At 39.9% G+C, this 20,170-nt stretch overlaps 1 protein-coding gene and 1 non-coding gene across 2 annotated transcripts; both read right to left on the minus strand.

Moving 5' to 3' along the window:
- Window positions 1–1,861: 1,861 nt before the first annotated feature.
- Window positions 1,862–20,117, minus strand: LOC135476865 (histone-lysine N-methyltransferase SETD1B-A-like). Its single transcript, XM_064757009.1, is given in 21 exon segments — window positions 1,862–2,707; window positions 2,709–2,798; window positions 3,950–4,074; window positions 4,077–4,157; window positions 4,160–4,205; window positions 5,210–5,320; window positions 6,247–6,353; window positions 8,433–9,523; window positions 10,145–10,273; window positions 10,548–10,725; window positions 11,352–11,450; window positions 13,168–13,255; window positions 14,016–14,225; window positions 14,657–15,813; window positions 15,816–16,003; window positions 16,005–16,329; window positions 16,789–16,888; window positions 17,487–17,657; window positions 18,154–18,249; window positions 19,292–19,422; window positions 19,934–20,117. Coding segments are annotated over 21 exon segments (4,638 nt in total). The 5' UTR covers window positions 19,965–20,117; the 3' UTR covers window positions 1,862–2,623.
- Window positions 12,651–12,723, minus strand: LOC135477302 (small nucleolar RNA SNORD31). Its single transcript, XR_010445188.1, has one exon. It is a non-coding gene; the product is annotated as a small nucleolar RNA SNORD31 (small nucleolar RNA).
- Window positions 20,118–20,170: the final 53 nt, after the last annotated feature.

Here is a 20,170-nt window from a genome sequence, read left to right on the forward strand (position 1 = left end):
ATGTACAACTAAATCCATTGGATCTACCACTCCTTTAATTTTCTTACAGATTTGCTGTCTTAAAAATTCTAGAAAAGCAGATTTCTGAAGCCTTCCGTCATGATACATGACAAGATTTGACCTCTTTATAGGTAATGAAAATTTCATAAATTCAAGACAGAATTTTCAAGAATTCATATTTCAGAAACACTTTATTTCGCAACTGATTTGATTAGTTAAATATATTACACTGCATTTCATCGGCGACCCTTATTTAAATATACAACAGTGACTTTCATCAAAGTTTCTGTTTAATGTTGACATATTATGGGCCCTTCATACAGCTTAAATTACAAGTTAGAATCTAATGGATTAAAATGAAGATATTTCAGCACATAAGATTTAAAACCAAAGCAAGATTGGATTTGATTTCCTTTATCCTCTTTGGTTATACATGTACATTGTATTCCTTAAGCTGTTTAGAATATTTGTTGGATTTTTGCCCTTTGCTGGTAAACCTTGACTGAAGGTCAGCAGTTGTTGGCCTCTGTTTATTTTGCGTTTTATTATTTAACAACTATCTCAAGGAAAAACAGACAAACAAAAGCAAGAAAAATGCCTCTATTTGTTTTTGCAATTCATATGATTAAAACACTTTTCTAACAAAAAGCTCAGTTTCACATTAAGTTTATATTCGTGTACTGACCCTTGATGCCACAAGTCTAGTGAGATCAGTGGCTACACGCTTCATTAACAACATATATGTGCAAAAAACCTCTAATACACACCAGTCAAGCGCCTTCAGGTAACTTTTTATAAAGTGTGGCAACCTCCCTTTAATACAACATTGCGAAATCCTACTTTAGGACAATGTTATCTACTATACCCAGCAGCAAACAAAACATGTATGAAAGAATCTACTGCATAGTTAAAACGCACAAACCTGTAAGGCAAGTCGCGAACTCATGCCTCCTTACATGAATTACTGTTTGTTCCATACGCCATGTAATGAAGCGGGTCCCAATCTCCTGCCTTGGACAGAACGAAATGGTCTCTGATTCAAGGCTTATGGCTCATAATCTACGGGGAAGCAGATAGAAATTCAATATATTTGCAGCATCTGAAAAACTGGAGTGATCTGTAATAACTCCAAAAACCACACGCTTCACAACCTGAAAATTACTTCTAAAAGGATGATGCCAGGTATTGCCATTTCGGACTGAACTTCTGAGTCTGCTCTGTGTTTCACTTATATCATCATAGGGAAAAACAAACATTTTCAACTTAGTGTAGCATGTTTTACGTCACTTTCACTTTCCATTCCCATGCTATCCAACTTTTAAACACACCAACATGTACATGTATGTGCACATGTAAACAAGTACATGAAACATGGCAGTGAAGGATGGAATCTGTAATGTATTCAGAATACAAAATTTCTTCAGAAATATAACTTCATAAGTTTCCTTAATATTGTCCGGTTCCCACTGAGGCGATTTTCAGTTTGACTTGTTTTGCAGGTGACCTACAAGGCTTGTACCTGAATGAACTGTCTGATATTTATTTTCCTTTTTACTTGGAGGCTCTCATATAAACCTAACGCCTAGATATGCTAAAAGTCTAATATCTGGATATTTCCACAACGATAAGCCTAATGTCCAGACATGCTGGATGTCTTCTTCAGGCTAGTGTTGATGCCTTCACCAGCCTAATCTTTTATACTCCCAAGCATTTAACTAAAAATGCCTTCACAAACAAATACTTCTTGACAGCTTCATTATCCACTCTTCTGCACGTCTTCCGAAACTAAACATTGCAGTGCCAGTTTCATTGTCCATTCGGGAGCTTCAGCAAGGTAAATTCCATGAATCAAACTTGCTTTCACCAACCAATGTTCTGCTTGTGTTTTCTTTAAATGGAGCAAACCCGCCAGCACAGACATTAGAGAGTGCCATTTACCAGTTTCCACAGCAAGGAGTCCATGCTGGGACTTGCACAAAAATATTTTCGCTGAGCAATCACCAAATCAACTTCCTTTTTGCAAGTTCCTCATTCAATACCCATGGATGAACTCCACTGATTTGATTCCATTGATGTATAATATAATATCCAGTCAATTCCACACTAAAATCCTTTCCAAAGAACTAGCACTAGAGCAAATATGTGGTTAATTAATAACACATCTCTCAAGAGCATATGCAATTTAACCTGAGGTTGTTTCTCTTGAAGAACACCGTATAATTCACGAACCACTAGAGTTCAGTATAACAGCTCTCTGGGACAAACTGTAAAAGATGATCTGGCTATCTTATTCCTCTGAGAGTCAGCATATCCTATCATTTCCACAAAGAAGGAAAGTTCCACACAACTAGCACTGCAAGAAGTCTTTCCACTGCTCAGAGACAAACTGCTAGCGTGAGCTCCAGCTCGGCACCATTGACTGTACAAGGACTATCCTCTGTATCTGGTTATTATATCCCTCTGAGAGTCCAGCATATCCTATCATTTTCCACAAAGAAGGAAAGTTCCACACAACTAGCACTGCACGAAGTCCTTCCACTGCTCAGAGACAAACTGCTAGCGTGAGCTCCAGCTCGGCACCATTGACTGTACAAGACTATCCACTGTACCTGCTTATGTGTCCTCAGTTCAAGGTTCCACGGCACCCTGGGGCACCACACAAACACGGGATCTTCTCGTCTTCTATTGGGAACTTGTAATCATAGGTGAATCTCCTCGTTCACATCAATATCTCTCTTGGAGTAAATCACAATCTTCTTCTGTGCTTCAACAGTGATGATCTTGGCGTAACAATTTGGCTGCGAAAACCAAAAATTTTCATGATTACTTACAGCTGTTGCTTTAATCACCGAGTAGACTGACTAACTGACTAACTATTTATTTATTTATTTGATTAGTATTGTACGCCGTACTCAAGAACACTTTACTTGCACAACGGCGCCCAGCATTATAGTGGGTGGAAACCGGGCAGAGTCCGGGGGGAAACCCACGACCATCTGCAGGTTGGTGGCAGACCTTCCCATGTATGACTGGAGGGGAGACTAACTGACTGAGTATTTAACGCTGTGTTCAAGGATTTTTCACTTATATGACTGTAGTCTGGTTTATGGGTGGAGGAAATGGAAATACCACGGACCTGGCAAACACCTTGACCTAGAGCTGGGGCTGACACAAGATCTGTATTTGAATGACAATCTCATTGGTCTGCGGACAGATAGTCATGGCGTGCAAGCGCTCTAACCATCTGACCTTGCAATGTTCCACACCATAGCAGAGACAGGCAGTTGTCAGTCTCCAGAGGATACGAGAAACTTTACCTTTACAACTTGTGTGTAAAACTTGTGACTAAATGTATTATCATGTGTTTTTGGTTTAACTAATTTCACCATACATGCATTTTCTGCATGACCTACTACTATGGCATGTTGCTGCCACAGTCCAAATACGTTTTTCAAACAATAAAGTGCTTTTAATGATCTCTTGAAAAGCCATTGTAAAGATCTTCTCGTAATTTTTAAGTCAATAAATTGGTGACGCCCTGTTAAGCTGGAAAGCCTTATGGATGACATTGAGTATAACGCTTTGCCCAGTGACAGTTTAGTGACACTGGACTTGCCTGTATTTGGTCGACATCAAAGTCTCATGAAAATGACTATGGATGTAACCCAGGTCCAGTGCTAACTATATTTCTTCAACCTTTTCGCATGTTCAACTGGCATAATTTGACGACATTTCCTTTGCTACATTGAAAAAAACCCCACAAAAACATACTTTATGTGAAGGTTGATAAATTGCCTTCAAAGTTGCCCTTAAAAATGCGAAAAGATTGAAGAAATAGGGTAAGAGGTGGATGCTCTAATCTCTCAGTCAATCTAACCACAGCACAATAAGATAAAACATCTTTCCCTTCCATTCTATTTGACTGGATTCTTCCCAGGTTTATACTTACATTGCAGCTATGGTTGATAAACCGTGCCAGATTGCCTGTCTTGGTGGCGTCAATAATCGTCTCGGTGTCCACCCTGAACAGGTAGCTGCTGCCGATGCCGATGGCTTCATAACGCTTCTCCGCTCGTCCGCGATGGACTGCCGCACTACCTGGCCCACATACTCTATGACCATCTCCTCAGAAGCGATAGGCTCCAGTGCAAACAGGCCCAGTCGTGGATACCACTCTTGGCAAATTTCAGCTGCTTCTTTCGGAACTGAAAGTGGAGATCACACTGTTTTACTTGCAGACCTTGATAGGATTACTATTAAGTTTACTCACTCCACTGTATTCTAACAGTGTAAACTACTGAGCTTTTGCTTGATTCTGATTGATTTATACACCTAATAGGGTCTATAATGAGATTTTTTTGTCATGTTTGGATAATTTCTGATCAGAAAACTAGTGTTGGCTTCATAAGAATCATTTTACGGCCCAATGTGCTTCTCAAGGTGCATTTTTAAAGGCCAAACTTTAGGTGAAAAACAGTAACTGGTGTACGATTACATCATACTGGTGAAATAGAAAGCAATCTTCATCAACCTGGTAACAGGACCTACATGTAAATGTCACACAAGAGCTGTGAATCACTTATTACGACCTGAGTGCCAAGCACAAAGGAAGCAGGTGATTCCCTGTCAGAGGCTGACAATCATTTACCCGCGATCATACTCCCAGATTTTGGAAGGTGCCATACACAGAAGACAGCAGCATGGAGAGTAAAATTAGAGCTACCATGACAATGTGATAGTTGGCAAATGGTCACACGTAACCTCAGAGTACCATGGTTTATATCAGGCAGAATTAGGTAAAAAACAACAACAACAAAACAAACAGTTTAACACATTTAGTATTCATTTTGAGACAAATTTGCTCATTTGACATTATGGTACGTGTGTAAGCATTTTTCCTTTAATAGGTGAGCCCTACAATAAAAATCCATAAGAAAACAAAATGTAAATCTATCTTTTTTTATTTTGGCCCATCCTGATGTTTTCAAGATGGTCCTGTTTTCCAAGATTTTCTAACCACATAAAACATCTTACACAGGAATAATTGCTGGGATAGGCCACATTTTCCACAAATTTGCTGATTTTTAAAATTTTACTTTCATTTTTAATTTCTCTTGCATTCAATCTGCAAAACAAAACTTTTACTTGGTGCAGCCTCAGGCTGAACAAATCCATTAAAATCATTAAACGTCCCATTATCTTCACGTACCTTAAGCTGATTGAAACGCAAGAGGTCGGTTTCTAGGTCAGAGTAGGTCGTCTGTAACCGCCTATTGTGGTGCCGAGCCTCTCGTGAAGTTTGGGCTTTCTTTCCCTCCTGCTGTAATACACATCATGACACCACATATATAACTGCTGTAATGCACATCATGACACCACACACGTAATTGCCATAATACACATCAGGACACCACATATATAATTGCTGTAATGCACATCATGACACCACATATATAACTGCTGTAATGCACATCATGACACCACATACGTAATTGCCGTAATACACATCATGACACCACACATATAATTGCTGTAATACACATCATGACACCACATACATAATTGCTGTAATACACATCATGACACCATGTACATAATTGACTTCAGTTTTTACATCACCACACAGTGTATGAATATTCAATTCTAACTGCTTCTTTCAAAAGAATCACACACAATGATGAATTTGCCTGCAGGCTACAGACAATAAATTGCAGGGATATAAAGCTAGATTTCCATGAAGTAGTGAATTCTTTCCCAGAATATACCTCTCAACAGGATCACGACATACATTTTATTCTACATTTATTCAGACTGACAAGTAATACCTTCGATCAACTGGCATTTTTTTTATTCAACATATATATATATATATAATGTAATTCTTCAACTTTTTCGATGGTTTGCAAGGTGTTTATTTAAGCTTATTTAAGATGTCATTCTGTATACACTGACAAAATTACACTTTTTATGAAGCCCTCAAATTGGCCAATCCAACCAATGTAGTTTTGTCAGTCTCCAAAACAAAAATGAAAAATGTGCTCAAATTGCAATGAAAGTTGCTCTTTTATACACAAAAAGGGTGAGGAATTAGAGTATACATGTATATAATAGACAGCTTCTCAAGAAGCTGAAGTAAAACGGCCAACATGCAATGAATCTGTTCAACTTTTGTTTTCACAGAAATCAAAATAATCATGACAAGGCTTGATTGCAATATACATGTATGTGGGATTTGTAAGAACTTACAATCTTTTTCATATCTTCAGCTGCCTTTTGTTGAATGTGGGCGTGACGGAGATAACCAGCCTTTTCCATCATAGTGAGTTTGTAATAGCCCTCAGACCTGGCACAACCTAAAACAACAAGATGACCATGTTAAGGCTCCCATATTCACAATTTAAACATAATTCACAATTCTGCCTCAGTAAGAACTACTGTAAATCTTCAAACTTTTCACACACATTTTTTCAGGGGCATTTATGCATACAATTATTATGAAATTTATCCTCCAAAAAAAAAAAACAAAACATGAAATTCATGTCACTAAAGATGCAAGCTTCATAAAACTGTGCAAATTATTTCTCTACATCCCATAGTTCTTGATAACTTGATAGTCTGGGGGTAGTGAGGAGAGGGGTTGTTTTACCTCGGTAACTGGGGGCAGATTTTGGAAGGGATTTTCAGAGGCCAGTTTCATAGTTATCCAGAAATTCAATCTTCTTTAGAAAACAATATATTTGAAGCTGCACTAGCACACTGCAGTATCAACAGTCAAACTTGTATCAATTTAATGCATATTTTATTTGGATTTCAATTTTAGACTAATGCCTGAAAAGGTTTTGGTCTGTGATGGTCACAGGTATTGTCACGATGTTCAACATTCCACTGCTAATATTCAGGCAGGACTGACTGATTGATTTATTCTTGTTTAATGCCATACTTGATTTTTTTCCCACCTACATGTATATGATGTCAGTCAGCCCTAAGGGTGGTGGAAACTGGTGTGAAATATTGAATTTTTGCAAGTTACTGATGAACTTTCCCACATTTGTTCATGCTGAAGACAGGAGGCAGGAGAGGAAAATCAAGACAGTACAGAGACTGCACAACAGATTCGCTGAGATTTTTCCTGTGCACTCTCAACAAATGGGACACATTTTGCATGTGCTTTATTCTCGAACTGTAAACTGACACAGTTTGCAGGCAAATGATTGTTCACTAGATGAATGAATGAATGAATGAATGAATGTTTTTGGTTTTACGTTTTTCAGTACAATTTTTCAGTCATATGGTGGCGACGAGTCATTAGGTGCGTGCACATATATTGTGTTTTCCTGTGAAAGGGTGAGTCCATCCTGGGCGAATTGAAGTACCATGCAAAACACTCCAGAAATGACTTCCCACCCGGTCACATTATACTGACACCGGGCCAACCAGTCCTGTTGCCTTGGTTTAAATGCTCAGTGCTGAGCGACAAGCAAGGCGGCAGCAAGTACCCTAAGTTTTTAAAGTTTTTAGGTATGGCATCGGTTTGATCTTGGGTTTTCCGACTTTGATTTATTTATTTGATTGGTGATTTATGCTGTACTCAAGAATATTTCACATATATGAAGGCAGTTAGCATTACAGTGGGCAGAAAGCGGGCAGAACCCATGGGAAAGCAATGACCATCTCCATACATATCCAAGTACCTTTTTACTAAACTGTGCAAGTGCTACCAAATCGCCGCTGTCGACTTTTGGCGAAGTTATTTTCCATTTGTGTCCCCACCTTGGCGAAGCAATATCATCTTACCCTGTTACGAGCATATTTGGTTTCAGAGGCATTTTCCTTTCTACTCAATAATGTGTTGGGCTTCTTCCTTTTCTGTGTATTTAGGTACAGCAGACTTAATTATTTGTGAAAAGGATTGAACGAAGACGTCTGCACCTGTATAGAATAAGTTTCTGCATGAAAACTTTTTCCTAGAGTCTAATCTGCAAGCATAGTACCTGTAGAACTACATACACTCGGCCGATAATGAACGGTGTGGATCTGTTAAAGGTAAGCTCCTTTGTTCAGTTGAATTTTTTTTTTTTTTCCTTTCTTCTTTTTGCACTGGTACTTCAGCGGACATTTATCAATGACGGGAAGTACAGAAGAATAGGCCAGCCCTGCGGGCGATAATGCGTGACGGATAGGAGGCACAGCTATGCGGGTCATAAGCTGGTTAAAGGAGCTATAATACGCTTAGTCTGTCATAACATCAATCAATGGATTTTATTCTTACTCTTCACAGGCATAATTAGTAACAAATTACACGCCTCCCAGCACCACGGCTTTATGTAGCATTATGCCAGAATGAGGTAAAATAAAAGAAAACAAATAAATTGAAATTTATTAGGCCTCACTGGTCTTAAAATACTCAATTGTCAACTGAGTTCTGCGCTTACCTGTTTTGTGTAGTTTAGGAGTAAGATCTTCCGCCTTTTTCCGCTTTTTGACTGGTGTAGGAAGAATATCCGGAATATCCGTGTGCGTATGATCAACCCACAAAATGTCATTGAGCCAGTATAAACTTGGGTCATCCGACTGTATTAATTCATCGTATGATCTTTTTAAATACTTCACATCCTCTTCTGAAATCCCCCGGTCATAAATGTCAAAAAAAATCTGGCGTTCCTCTTGGAAAGTCCGACATTTAAATCTGGGTAATGGTTTGACCGGGGTCAAAAGACTGGCCAATTCTCGACTGATCTTATCCTCCGGGCGGTTTGTGATGTCTGCTAGAGTATTGGTCTTGGATTTCTTCATCCTTGCTTTCTTTTTGGGTTCTTTGGCAGGTTTGGGGGACATAACAGATTCCTTCGTTAGGACTGCCTCGCCAATCTTGACTTGGTCCATGACAATTGGAGGCAGGCTATAGTTGTGGTCAACCAGAACTTCTGACAAAGTCTCTGAGTCTTCATCTGCGGATTCAGTCTGGTCCGAGTCAGCAGTTGTCTCGTCTTTACTAACAGGTGGGAAGCTAAAGTAGTCATGCTCAGCGATGGCTGGCACCATGAAGTGCGAACGCTGCTCTGCCTCTGATTCGGACAGTTTATGAGAGCTTTCAGAGTCGTGAATTTCCTCTGTCACACAAACAGTATCATCCTCTGTTATCACTGTTTCCGGACCTTCAGCCGGCTCCACTACAGACTGTTTTTCAGATAATTCTGATGTAACACTCTCTTTCTCGGGACCAGACACCGATGTGCCCCGCCTCCTACTCTTCTTCCCAAGCTTTTTGGAACTAGTTTCTACAGCACTGGAATCACTGTCCATAGCACTAGACTCAGTGGAGGTTGTTGTGGTGTCGGTACTCGTCGTCGTTGTTGCAGATGTTTCTATCCCATCAGTTTTATCTCCCTTGACTACAGAAACTGCCTGCTCCTCTGCTTCCTTCTCCTCGAGTATTGGAGACAAAGGCCGCTTCTCTGGTGATTCCTTGACGCTAACATCCTTGGCAGCCGATTCCTCGTCAGTGTCCATGCTGGATACCTCACTGTTAAACATAACACGACGAAATGTAACAAGAAATATATCACCAACAGAGGTTTATACTTGAATCAAATCTGCAATGCCATTCATTTCAGACATGCAAGAAATACATCATTTAGAAAAACAATGTTTTCAATCCAAAAGTAAACTGGGTAGCATAACCTACTGACCTACCCTATTTTTTCTATGTAGGTTCAACTTACCTTTTAATGAAGGTAGTATTGCCCGGTAAAAAATACCTGGTAGCTTGCCAATTAGTGCTTCAGTTTAAATGGCAGATTAAGTTGACTGGACGTCTGATTCAAACAGGAAGTCAACAAAACAAAAACCTGGTATTTTGGCCCAAATTCATTATTTCAGATTCAAACCGTTCATACTTGTATTTAACTTTAAGATGTACTAAGACCTACCACAACCTGATCACTTTTCAGAACAAAAAATTTCAATAAAACCTCACAACTACATCTTCAAAGAACATTCATCTTGTTCATAAAGTTTCCTGAATATATACTGCGAACACTGTGAGACTAAATATCTAGGGTTACATGCATGGGAATTGGCTGACAAATCCCTGCAAATTTTGAAAACAATAATTCATTGATAATTTATATGCGCCATATTTTACCTGTCCTCACTGTCCTGGTGACTCGTGTCTCTGTCAGACGGAGGCAGTTGACCGATGTCTGCTTCTGTACCCACATCCACCTCCTCTTCCTCCTCGTCAGAGTTTTCCACCTCCATTTTCTCTTCCACTCTGGTAACACAGATCAAATATGAACTATTTTACAAGTCCCTGTTCATATTTGGTGCAGGGCACTGCCCTTGTCAAGAAGCTTATTTCCAGCACTATTATCCTTTTATGATATTTCCAGAATCACAAAACAGCTATTCTACTAATGCTAAAGAATTAACTACTCCTAGAGGAGTGATTTCACAGTCTGGATGCTTACCAAAACCACAATTAAATTTTGCCTGTCAACAAAAGTGATAAACTGAAAAAAACAAAATGTGGCTTGTACTGTACTGACCTGTCCTCCGTGTCCTTGACCTTCACCTCGGCCTCACCCTGAGGTTTGGCAGGAGTCTCCACTGACTCCTCCTCCACCTCAGAGTCTTCCTCTTCCTCCTCACTGCTATCCTCAGACTCCTCCTCCTCCTCTTCCTCGCTGCTTTCCTCGCTACCATCCTCGTCAGCAGAGTCCTCATCTGTGAGAAACAAACATCAGTTACAGAATCTTATTTGCATAGTTTTTTCTATCATTTTTTTGACTTTGACCAAAATAATGTTAAAAGCGAAGTTAAACCCCACTCAATGAAACAAACTAACAAACCACTGATATGCCAATAACAGGTCTTGGCCAATCTAGCTGGGAGTAAAAGCTTGCTAATTGTTAAGTAGACTCGACATAAACCTAGTTACTAGTGTGAGCGAGTGTGAATATGTGCATATCCTCTCTGCTCAAAAATGTCCTATCCTCTTTAATAAGTGCTAGATTTTGACGTGCACTGATGTTTTATCAAAGATTTAAGGCCAACAGTGTCCACAAGCCTTTTTCACTCTGAAGGATTAACCCTTGGGGCAGGTAAATACCAGGGATTCCTTAAAACAGACCTCACCAACAACTTTGCTGCATTTACTCTCAAAAAATTGCATTTTTAATGTAATATTTCTATGACGAATAAAACTGTATGATTCAGGTAAAATCGTTAAATTAGTCATGTTCAAATTAAGTCAAATACTGCAACTGAACTAGCATCTTGCTTGCTGCCTTCTAACAATGGTAATATGTACGACTTCTAATGGTTAAGCGTGGTGTGTTTTGATAGGTTACCAGCAGAGGCATCCTCTTTCTCCTCATCAGAGGATTCCGACTCTTCCTCGCTCTCGCTGATCAGAGGCTTCTGTTTGGAGCCAGCCGATTCTTCTTCATCTGAAGAGATAGAACAAAAATGTATCTATTCATTTGATTAATGTTTAACGCTGTATTGATGACTTCACTATCACTTTATTCCTCTTCCATTATGGACACATGTATCTGCCAGGATGCTTAGGGCAAGGTTCATTTTTCAAATGACCTATGGTACCACGTTTCAAGGGAAACTACTTCTACTAACTATTAACCAGCATGAGTTATTCCCCTTGGTCACGCATAACATGTGCTTTATGTTTTTTAATCTGATCAGTCTCACAGAGGTCAACTACAGTATATTTCTTTTAGAGAGTCGCCTATATTCAGGTGTTTGTAAAATCAGTCATACTCGCTACTAAAGATACCTTCAGTCAGTGACATGTAACAACAGAAGCTCTACACATGGATATCACTTTATTGCATGGAAAAGTTAGAACACTTTTTCTAATCCACAAAGTTAAACTCCATAAGCTCAGTGGCTTGCTGGGGAATGGGCATGCAGAGTAATTTGTTTTACAATAGGTGCACCAACATGCGATAAGAACAAACTCCATGCAGTAACACAGCCTACACTACACTCTCAATGAATAGACTACCCTGTTTTTTATAACAAAACATCCAGCTTAAAAACCATGAGATAATATACTAAGATAAAATTATATTCATTTATTACGGTTATATTTCACTAAAACGTGTACACAACCTCAAATATGGCAGAGGAAGAAACAAGGTTTACAGCAAGATCGATAGCAGTTTAGGAAACTGGTGTTGCCCTCTGTGAAAACATGTTCAGATCATTAAACATTAAAACATTATGAATTAGAAGAAGTGTTCTAACTTCATTTTCCACGCAATAATGTGAACTTCAAACATATCAATATGTAAAGCTTATGTTGTTACGTGTCACTAACTAAAGGCAATTTTGGTAGCGTGTATGACTGGTTTTACAGGCAGCTGAAAATAGGTGACTCTCCAAAAGAGCAAGAGTTCTGACCAACTCATTCCAGACCACTTCAGCATGAGTAACGAAGTTGCACATTAGAATCACACTCCAAATGGCTCAGTTTAGTCTTTCTGACAAGGGGTTTGTCAGAAGCTTGGAAAAGGATGCCATTCACATATTTCTCTGAAAAACAGGGTGTCTTGTGTAAACCATTGGTCTTTGGTGAGAAACTGATAAATTTTCCCAGCGTAATACACAGATTTTACAGAAAAGAGGAGGTTCTGTCAGAGAAAATCCAATCAGTCAGCATAAGGTCAGACTGGGGCGGTAAAAATCCTCATCACTCAGAAACATCAGTCACACCACTTGATTAGGACCTTATACCATTCACCATAACTTGGTTTTTGTTTATTAACAAAGTACTCTATCGCACCACTTTCATTCTGATCGATTCATCAACCTTATAGGGCCACTTGTCAAGTTTAAATATCAGAAAAAAATAAGTGTTGGCATCAAAAGCATAATTTTAAGGCCTTTATGTTCTTCTGAATGTGCTTTATTACAGACCAACCTTTAGGTGAAATATTCATTTGTTTGATTGGCGTTTTACGCCCTACTCAAGGACATTTCACTTAGAGCCCAGGGAGAACCCATAACCATCCGCAGGTTGCTGACAGAACACAGCTGAATCCACTGTCCATTTTTGAGTACATCTACATTGTAACTAACAGGTTGTATTGGTCAAGTTGCCCAGAGGGCAGTGGAAGCAGGTTATGTGACTGTCACTGGACTAACCTGACTCTTCTTCATCCACAGACTTAGCGTCCAGTTTCCTAGAGTCTTCATCTCCTTCTGGTGGTGGCGACGGCCGATGGAACTTGCGCTGAAAGTCACAAAATTCAATGAATTCAATCATGAAATACTCAACATAATACATCGTTCCTGACACAACTCAAGGATTTTTATTTTATATGCTTTAGGACTGTTTCTAAATTGTCATTAGACACACGTATTACAATTCTTTTTCGAGTGGAATATGGATTACACCGACACTACTTGGCTGACCAACACGGTATATCATCTATTATGACCCCAAGGATCATTCCACAAAAGTTTGTTCTGACTTTCTTTAATGTGCAAAATTTTACATATTGCGAAATACTCACATTCACAAAATTTCACGAGCGATATTTCGCAAAAATGTTTCGGAAGAGACGTCAAAGACATGGCGCCATAAAAACAACATGACTCACGACTGAAGTTATTATATCCTCAACTTTGAAACACAACAAAGTTTTGAATTTTGACCTTATTTTATTGACTAGATTTTAAAATTTTGACCACTCCATCTTATAGACATATGTGTCAAATTTTCAACTTCAATTACCAAGCGCTCACTACTCATATTAGGAGGGTATACATTTTTATTTAAGTCACATATGGCTTTGTGGAATTGGCTCAAAGTGCCAAGATGGCGAAGTTTCAGGTCTCAGGCATAATCCGACCCAAGACTGACCCCTGGGAGACACCGTCAAGTAACAAGAAATGGACAGTTCTTGTACAAGTTGCTAAATCTTCAACATGTAAAAAGCCATCGAGTGTACAACCTGCTTTTATGGTGATGACAGTCCAAAGAGTCTTACCTTGAAGGAGGGTAACTTTGGCATTCCACCACGGATTCCCAAGAAGCCTCCATAACCCATGCCACTGTTGTCCAGTCCACCACGGTCTCGAGACTCAAACAGTGAGGCTAGCGATGCACTCATCTCAGGTTTGATGTCTGTCTTTGGCTTAGGGAGGCTGGTAGATGTGCTGGTAACAGGCTCTGGTGCTTTCTCCACCTGCTGACATGTCTGTATGAAAGGGCAAGGAATCAGAAATTTTTGACAAAGTAAGCATTTACTGAATGTCTTTAACACATCTTTCTAATTCAGCTTGAACCTTTGCTTCAAGAGCTCTGGGATGTGTGCACATACGCTTTTTGCTTTTGAAGTCCATATTTTTTTAGCGTTTGCACATCAATATTAATGTGAAATATCAAACATTAATATTTGTCACCAAGATATGCTTACAATACTGCAGAAGGGGCATAAATTCATAATCATTCATTCAGTCATTCACTCATTAATACCTGAAGAGCAGAGAGAGGTAGTTTTACGATTACTTTCAAATTATCTCCAACTGAAATGTACCATGATATGTGCGGCCCCCAACAAAGCTTAACATTAGGGTTCAAGTATATGGGTTTATTCAAAAAATAAATGAAGAAAAAAAAAAAACAGACCTTTGATTTTAATACTTCACCATCCCACCAAGCCTCGAATGCCTTGAATGCTGAATTCTCTACCATCTTTTTACACAAGTCTTTTTGCATGATAGTTTTGAGCTCTTTGACAAACTTGTCGAGAACAGTTGTGAAAGTCTTATCATTCGGGTCTTCTTTCTCTTCCTGAGTGGGTATGAGTTGCCCCGGGCTCATGCCATAGACTCCGTTCTGGTATGTACCCGGTTGCATTCCACCCAGAGGGGGGCTGCCGATTAGGTTCCCGTAATTATAAGGTGCCCAGGGCGAAGTGCCACTGACAGAAGAAGTTGGCTGGGCAGCATGGGGCGGGGTAAAGTTCGTGGAGGTACTGGGGGCGGAGGAAGCTGATGGGAGGGGCGGGTTAATCTCTAGTTTTTCCTCTCCACTACTAATGGATGACAGGCTCATACGGTCATCCTCATCATCACCAGGAGCCTCAGACATTCCCTCTGGAGGTGCCGCACTGGACACCACCCCATTCTGCAGGCTGTTCCCGCTTGGTGTGACCGGTGGCTCTGTGTTCACCGTCTCCTCAATAACCGTCTGGCTGTCCAACATTTGGCTCTCAAACTCTTCTCTCGTTGCCCCGCCCTCCTCTCCCCCACCCTCAGCCTGACCAGGTGCAGGAGACAGGGTCAAGTCATCTTGGGTGAGTTCTGGGAGAGGGGGCAGGGACTCAGCAGCAGGGGGTGGGTGGAAGTCAAATGGGGACTCGCGGGCCGTGGTATGTGAAGGCGTCGCCTCGTCCTGACTTGAGCTGGAAGTGTGGTCAGGGCTACCCATTCCGTGAACATTCTGCAGCAAGCTCTGGATACGGGATTCCAAGCTCTCCATACGTGGTTCATCACTGTTCATCTCTGGTGACGGCTGCCGGGGAGGCGGAGGCAGCTTTGACTCCCGTGACCGCTTCTTTTTATTTTTGTTATGACTGAACCTTGAGTGATCCTGAGCATGGTGTGACTGATGGAAGCCGTGATCAGGGGGAGGGGGTTGTGGCTCTGGTGGTAGGGGAGGTGGAGGGCGGTCAAATGGAGGCTTAGGTATGGGAGGGGGTGGGGCATAAAAGCCGTACTGGCTATTGTCCATGTCCTGCCCCATCATGGAGAAGTGAGGTGTAGCCTGCGGGGTGTGTCGATGCGCGGGTGTGGCAGGGGGCTGGTGGTGCACGACATGCCCGCCATGGTGATGTTGCTGATGATGATGTTGATGGTGGTGCTGCTTGTGTCGGTGCTGAGCAGGAGGATGGTGATGGTTGCCTCCGCTGTACTGCTGGCTGTGGTAGTAGTTGTTACCATGGTGTGAAGTGTTGGGGGGAGGTTCTCGCGCATAGTGGTTATACCCATCCCTGTGGTACCCCATGCCGATGGCGTTACTGGCTGAGGAATACCCTGTGTCCTGGCTGGAGAAGCTCATTTCAGACTGTGGCACAGAGTACCCGCCCTCTGAGTAGCTGCTGTATTCTGTCTCCACGCTGGGGGTATAATCCTGCTCCCCTTGTCCCAAATCAAATGTATCCCCTGGATCATATGCCTCCATGTCTGCGAAGCTACCGTCTGAGAGCCTTGCATTCCGTCGACTCGGGGATGCAGCTCGCTCAGGGCGTCTTTGCTGCTCTGATGTCAATTCTTCAATCATCCGATTTCTTTCTTTCCCTAAAATCACACACAGTGTGGAAACATTTAAAATAACTTGACCTCATGTGTTTACACATCAAGCATATTAAGAGCCAAGGGAGATAATTTTTGTTGGTTCTGATTTATCTCCCTTTATTAACAAATCATCACAGCACCAACAAGAGCTAAGCTTTTGATGGATTTGTTTGTCTAGTGTTAAACAGTGCACTCCAAACTACTCACTCATATGATGGCGACTATGATCATAGGTGGAGGAAAACCACAGCAGAGCAAAGTTTAAAAGAAGCTTTAGAGAGTTATGATTTCAACCAAGACAATTACAATCATGACAAGGTTAAAGTGCAGCTAAAAAGTAACATTATGATTCAAACACAGGCTGCAATAACCAACAATAAGAAGCACACCTTCTGGATAAATGTATACTACACTAATTGTTTTAAAAACAGTATCACACCTGAAGACTTAAACATTACTCACCCATAGTATCAATGAATACATTGATAATGTTTCCCATCTTTGAGGTGTTGTTTAATTTGTCCACACAAGCCTTGGCTGCCTTGGAAGAGGTAAACAGTGTCTGGAATAGAAATAAAACCCAGTTTCATGGTAAAAATATGTTTAATAAGGCTTCAATGTAAATATTTCTACACGCTTTCTGAAACCACCAGAGTCTGTTTTGTTTCAAATTGCACATCATGACAATTCTTCTCCCTAATGCTCTTATGGCTGATATTTTCATTTAATTATTGACTTATTTGATTGTTGTTTAAAACTTAAGAATTTTCCACTTCTATGAAAGCTGACGCTTCTATATTTTTATTTTATATTATCATACACACGCACAGATAAGACAGTTTCAAGGGAGGTAACTGTGGATTAAAGGGAGATAACTCTGCAAATGTCCTCTGGATTCCATAGCCAAACTTAAACAAAAACTGCGAAATTTTAATTTAAAGTGGGTAGAAAATATGAGCCTATTTAAGTCTTCAAATTGAAGAGCTGTTCAAGGTAATAAATCTGAGAATTATCATGTAGATTTCTTGAAGACTTCTCTTTAAGATTTTGACTTGAAATTTCCTTTTGTTTTTTAACCGTTTCAATTTTACACTTCTGTTCAAAATTTACATTTCAAAATTATGATTGAGGTTTTCCACAGTGGAAAACTGTGTACTTACCTTGCCAATACTTAAATGTTTCTTGGTTCGAGGATGATAGTAAATCTTGCATTCTTCTATTTTCCCAAATCCTTTGCACATATTTTCCAAGAAATCTTTGTTGATGTTGTCATTCAGGTTGGTAAATGTGACATCTTTGGGTGGAGGAATGCCCACGTAATATTCGTCATACTAACATGGAAAAGACAAGAAAAACAAAATATCCAATTATTTCACCTTTCACTAAAATGTTCTCTCTTTCCGGAATATCAAAATCACAATAGAAGAAAAAAAGATCTGTACATTCACAAAATCTCACATTACTTGAATTTCTTATGAACTTGATAACAAACACATCTGTAATGCTTTAATACTACCAATATCAGTTAATATTTCAAGGTGAAAAATACACTGAAAAGTCACATAACTGAATTTTTCTTTTTGGAGAGCTTCTAAGCTTCCGGATAAAAGGTCTGTATACAATGGCTTGGTTTATACTGAAAGATCAACTCAATAGCTTTAATTTTACTCAGGCCCTGTCCTTTATTAATTATCTCCCTTTTCGGAGTGAGAATGTTCAGCCTAATATTTAGAAAATTCATTAACTTAACCACCCCAACCAAATCACTTACTTTTCATGTAACAAACTATTAGAATGCATGCCACACAAATCACTGCGATACTTTACCTTGAATTTAGGGACAGGTAGATCTGCCTGCTGTTGTCTGGTCCAAAGCCGGGTTAACCTTGATCGAGGGTCCCGGGTACTAACCACGCGATTCTCCTACAACAAACGGTGAATATTTGTTATCCCATTCATATCAAAATCAGTAATATGTAAACATACAGTATCTTTTGTTCTTCGCACACAATTTTTGTCAAGCTGATCAGGTCACTTAACAAACTTTATCATGATTCATAATCAATATTTAATTACTTCAGGTTAACTACTACTTTTGCAGCCATGCAAGTAAAGCTTAGGACTTATGCTGGAAAGTGGTCAAAATTGAACAACACTTTAAAACCAAGGCACAGTTAAAACAGAACATCTAATATATCATTTTACCATAAACATTAGATTATCTATTAAATGAGGGTTACTGACTTTATTAAATTCTATTATAAGTCGAACTAGAATTGTTTATCTATTTATCTGATTGGTATTTAAAAATCATACAGATATCTCCAATTCCTGACAGTGGACAGTTTATTAGGTGGATGAAATCTGTGTGCCCTTGACAAATTGCCCTTAAATGATCATAATGAATCCATTTAAAGATATGCATTTCTTGTAGCTATTTGTCAATTACATTCATGGTTTTAACTTATCTACAGTGTATTAAAAGGAACTCTTAAAGAACCATTTTAAATTAAGGCAGTGCTCACTATGTCCATAATTAACAAAGTATGATTCATATTTGTCTCTTTGAATTAATGCAGTGGCTGACATTTCTCAAGGGCAGGTACTTAAATAACTTAAAAACCTGGCAATTCAGTATTAAAAGTCCAAACGATGTTAAGTCCAAACAATATTGGAAAAAAAAAAATTTCCTGAAAAATCTGGCACTCTTTGGTTGTCAGGTCACTTACTGAGGAATGTGCTATGAAAAATTTTATAAAGGTAACCCAAGAGCTTTTGTGAATGTTTACAATGTCATCTACGTTCCAAGGTGCAAAGGATTAAAAACAATGTTAAAAGCTACTGCTGTCAGTGTCATACATTCTTAAGCTGTCATTTGTCTCTGATTGTTGATTTCCCCCAAACAGATTATCCAGTACAGAAATCAGTGCCAGCCAACACTCGGCCGTTAAAACACCTGTCTTACCCCAGGAACCACGCCATCGAACCGATAAACTTTCTGAGGATGTCCTTTATGAAGGAATGGATCAACAATCAGTTTGTAGTTGTGGTCCTTTTTCCTGTCCACAGGCATTGGCCTTGTCATTCCATTTACATCTGAAAGCAAAAAATCAAAGGAAATGCTGTAGACTGAGGAAAGACTGGCGATCAGGGTGTCACTGTGTGTCTTCTGCATGATTCGTAATAAGCGCAAAGTTTTAAACAACATCTTTGCTGCTTGTCCACGTCTTTAGCCGCAACTGCTCTGATGGTTACTGAACTAACGTAAGTACCATTGTCGCAAAAGCGACCCAGCTCAAAGATAGGAGATCGTCCCCGCACTGTTCAATTTAGGCCAAACGTTACTATAACTGCGCTCATGATTAGAAAACACGATTAGCTGGCAGGCTTCCCCAGTGTTTCTGTTTCATGCGGAGCGCAGTTGTAGGTACGCCTGGCCAAAATTGAACAGTGCAGGGATGATCTTGCCGCTTTGACCAGGGACGCATTGGCGACGATGGTAAGTATGTTAGTTCAGTAACCATCGGAGCAGTTGTTGCCATCTATGTCTTGTGAACTGCAAAGCATAGAAGCCTACTGTAACTTGTGTGTACAACTGTACACTCACAATGAAGCCCGTGTCGTCTGTCGTGGTCCATGGTGGATCAGGAGGCTTTCCACGGGATTCTCTGTTTAGATTTCATTGCAAGATACCGAGGAACTCTTAAGCACATAAAATTCACATGTTTAACTCGTCCATCCTTCCAAACAGAAGGAAAATGCTACTAGCATCGTTGTTGTACTTCCACCAAAACATCTATGTGCTCAGCTATCCCAGCGTCCAATGCAAGTTCAAACAGAGCTA

The sequence above is a fragment of the Liolophura sinensis genome, chromosome 10, assembly GCF_032854445.1.
Source record: "Liolophura sinensis isolate JHLJ2023 chromosome 10, CUHK_Ljap_v2, whole genome shotgun sequence".
Taxonomy (NCBI): Eukaryota; Metazoa; Mollusca; class Polyplacophora; order Chitonida; family Chitonidae; genus Liolophura; species Liolophura sinensis.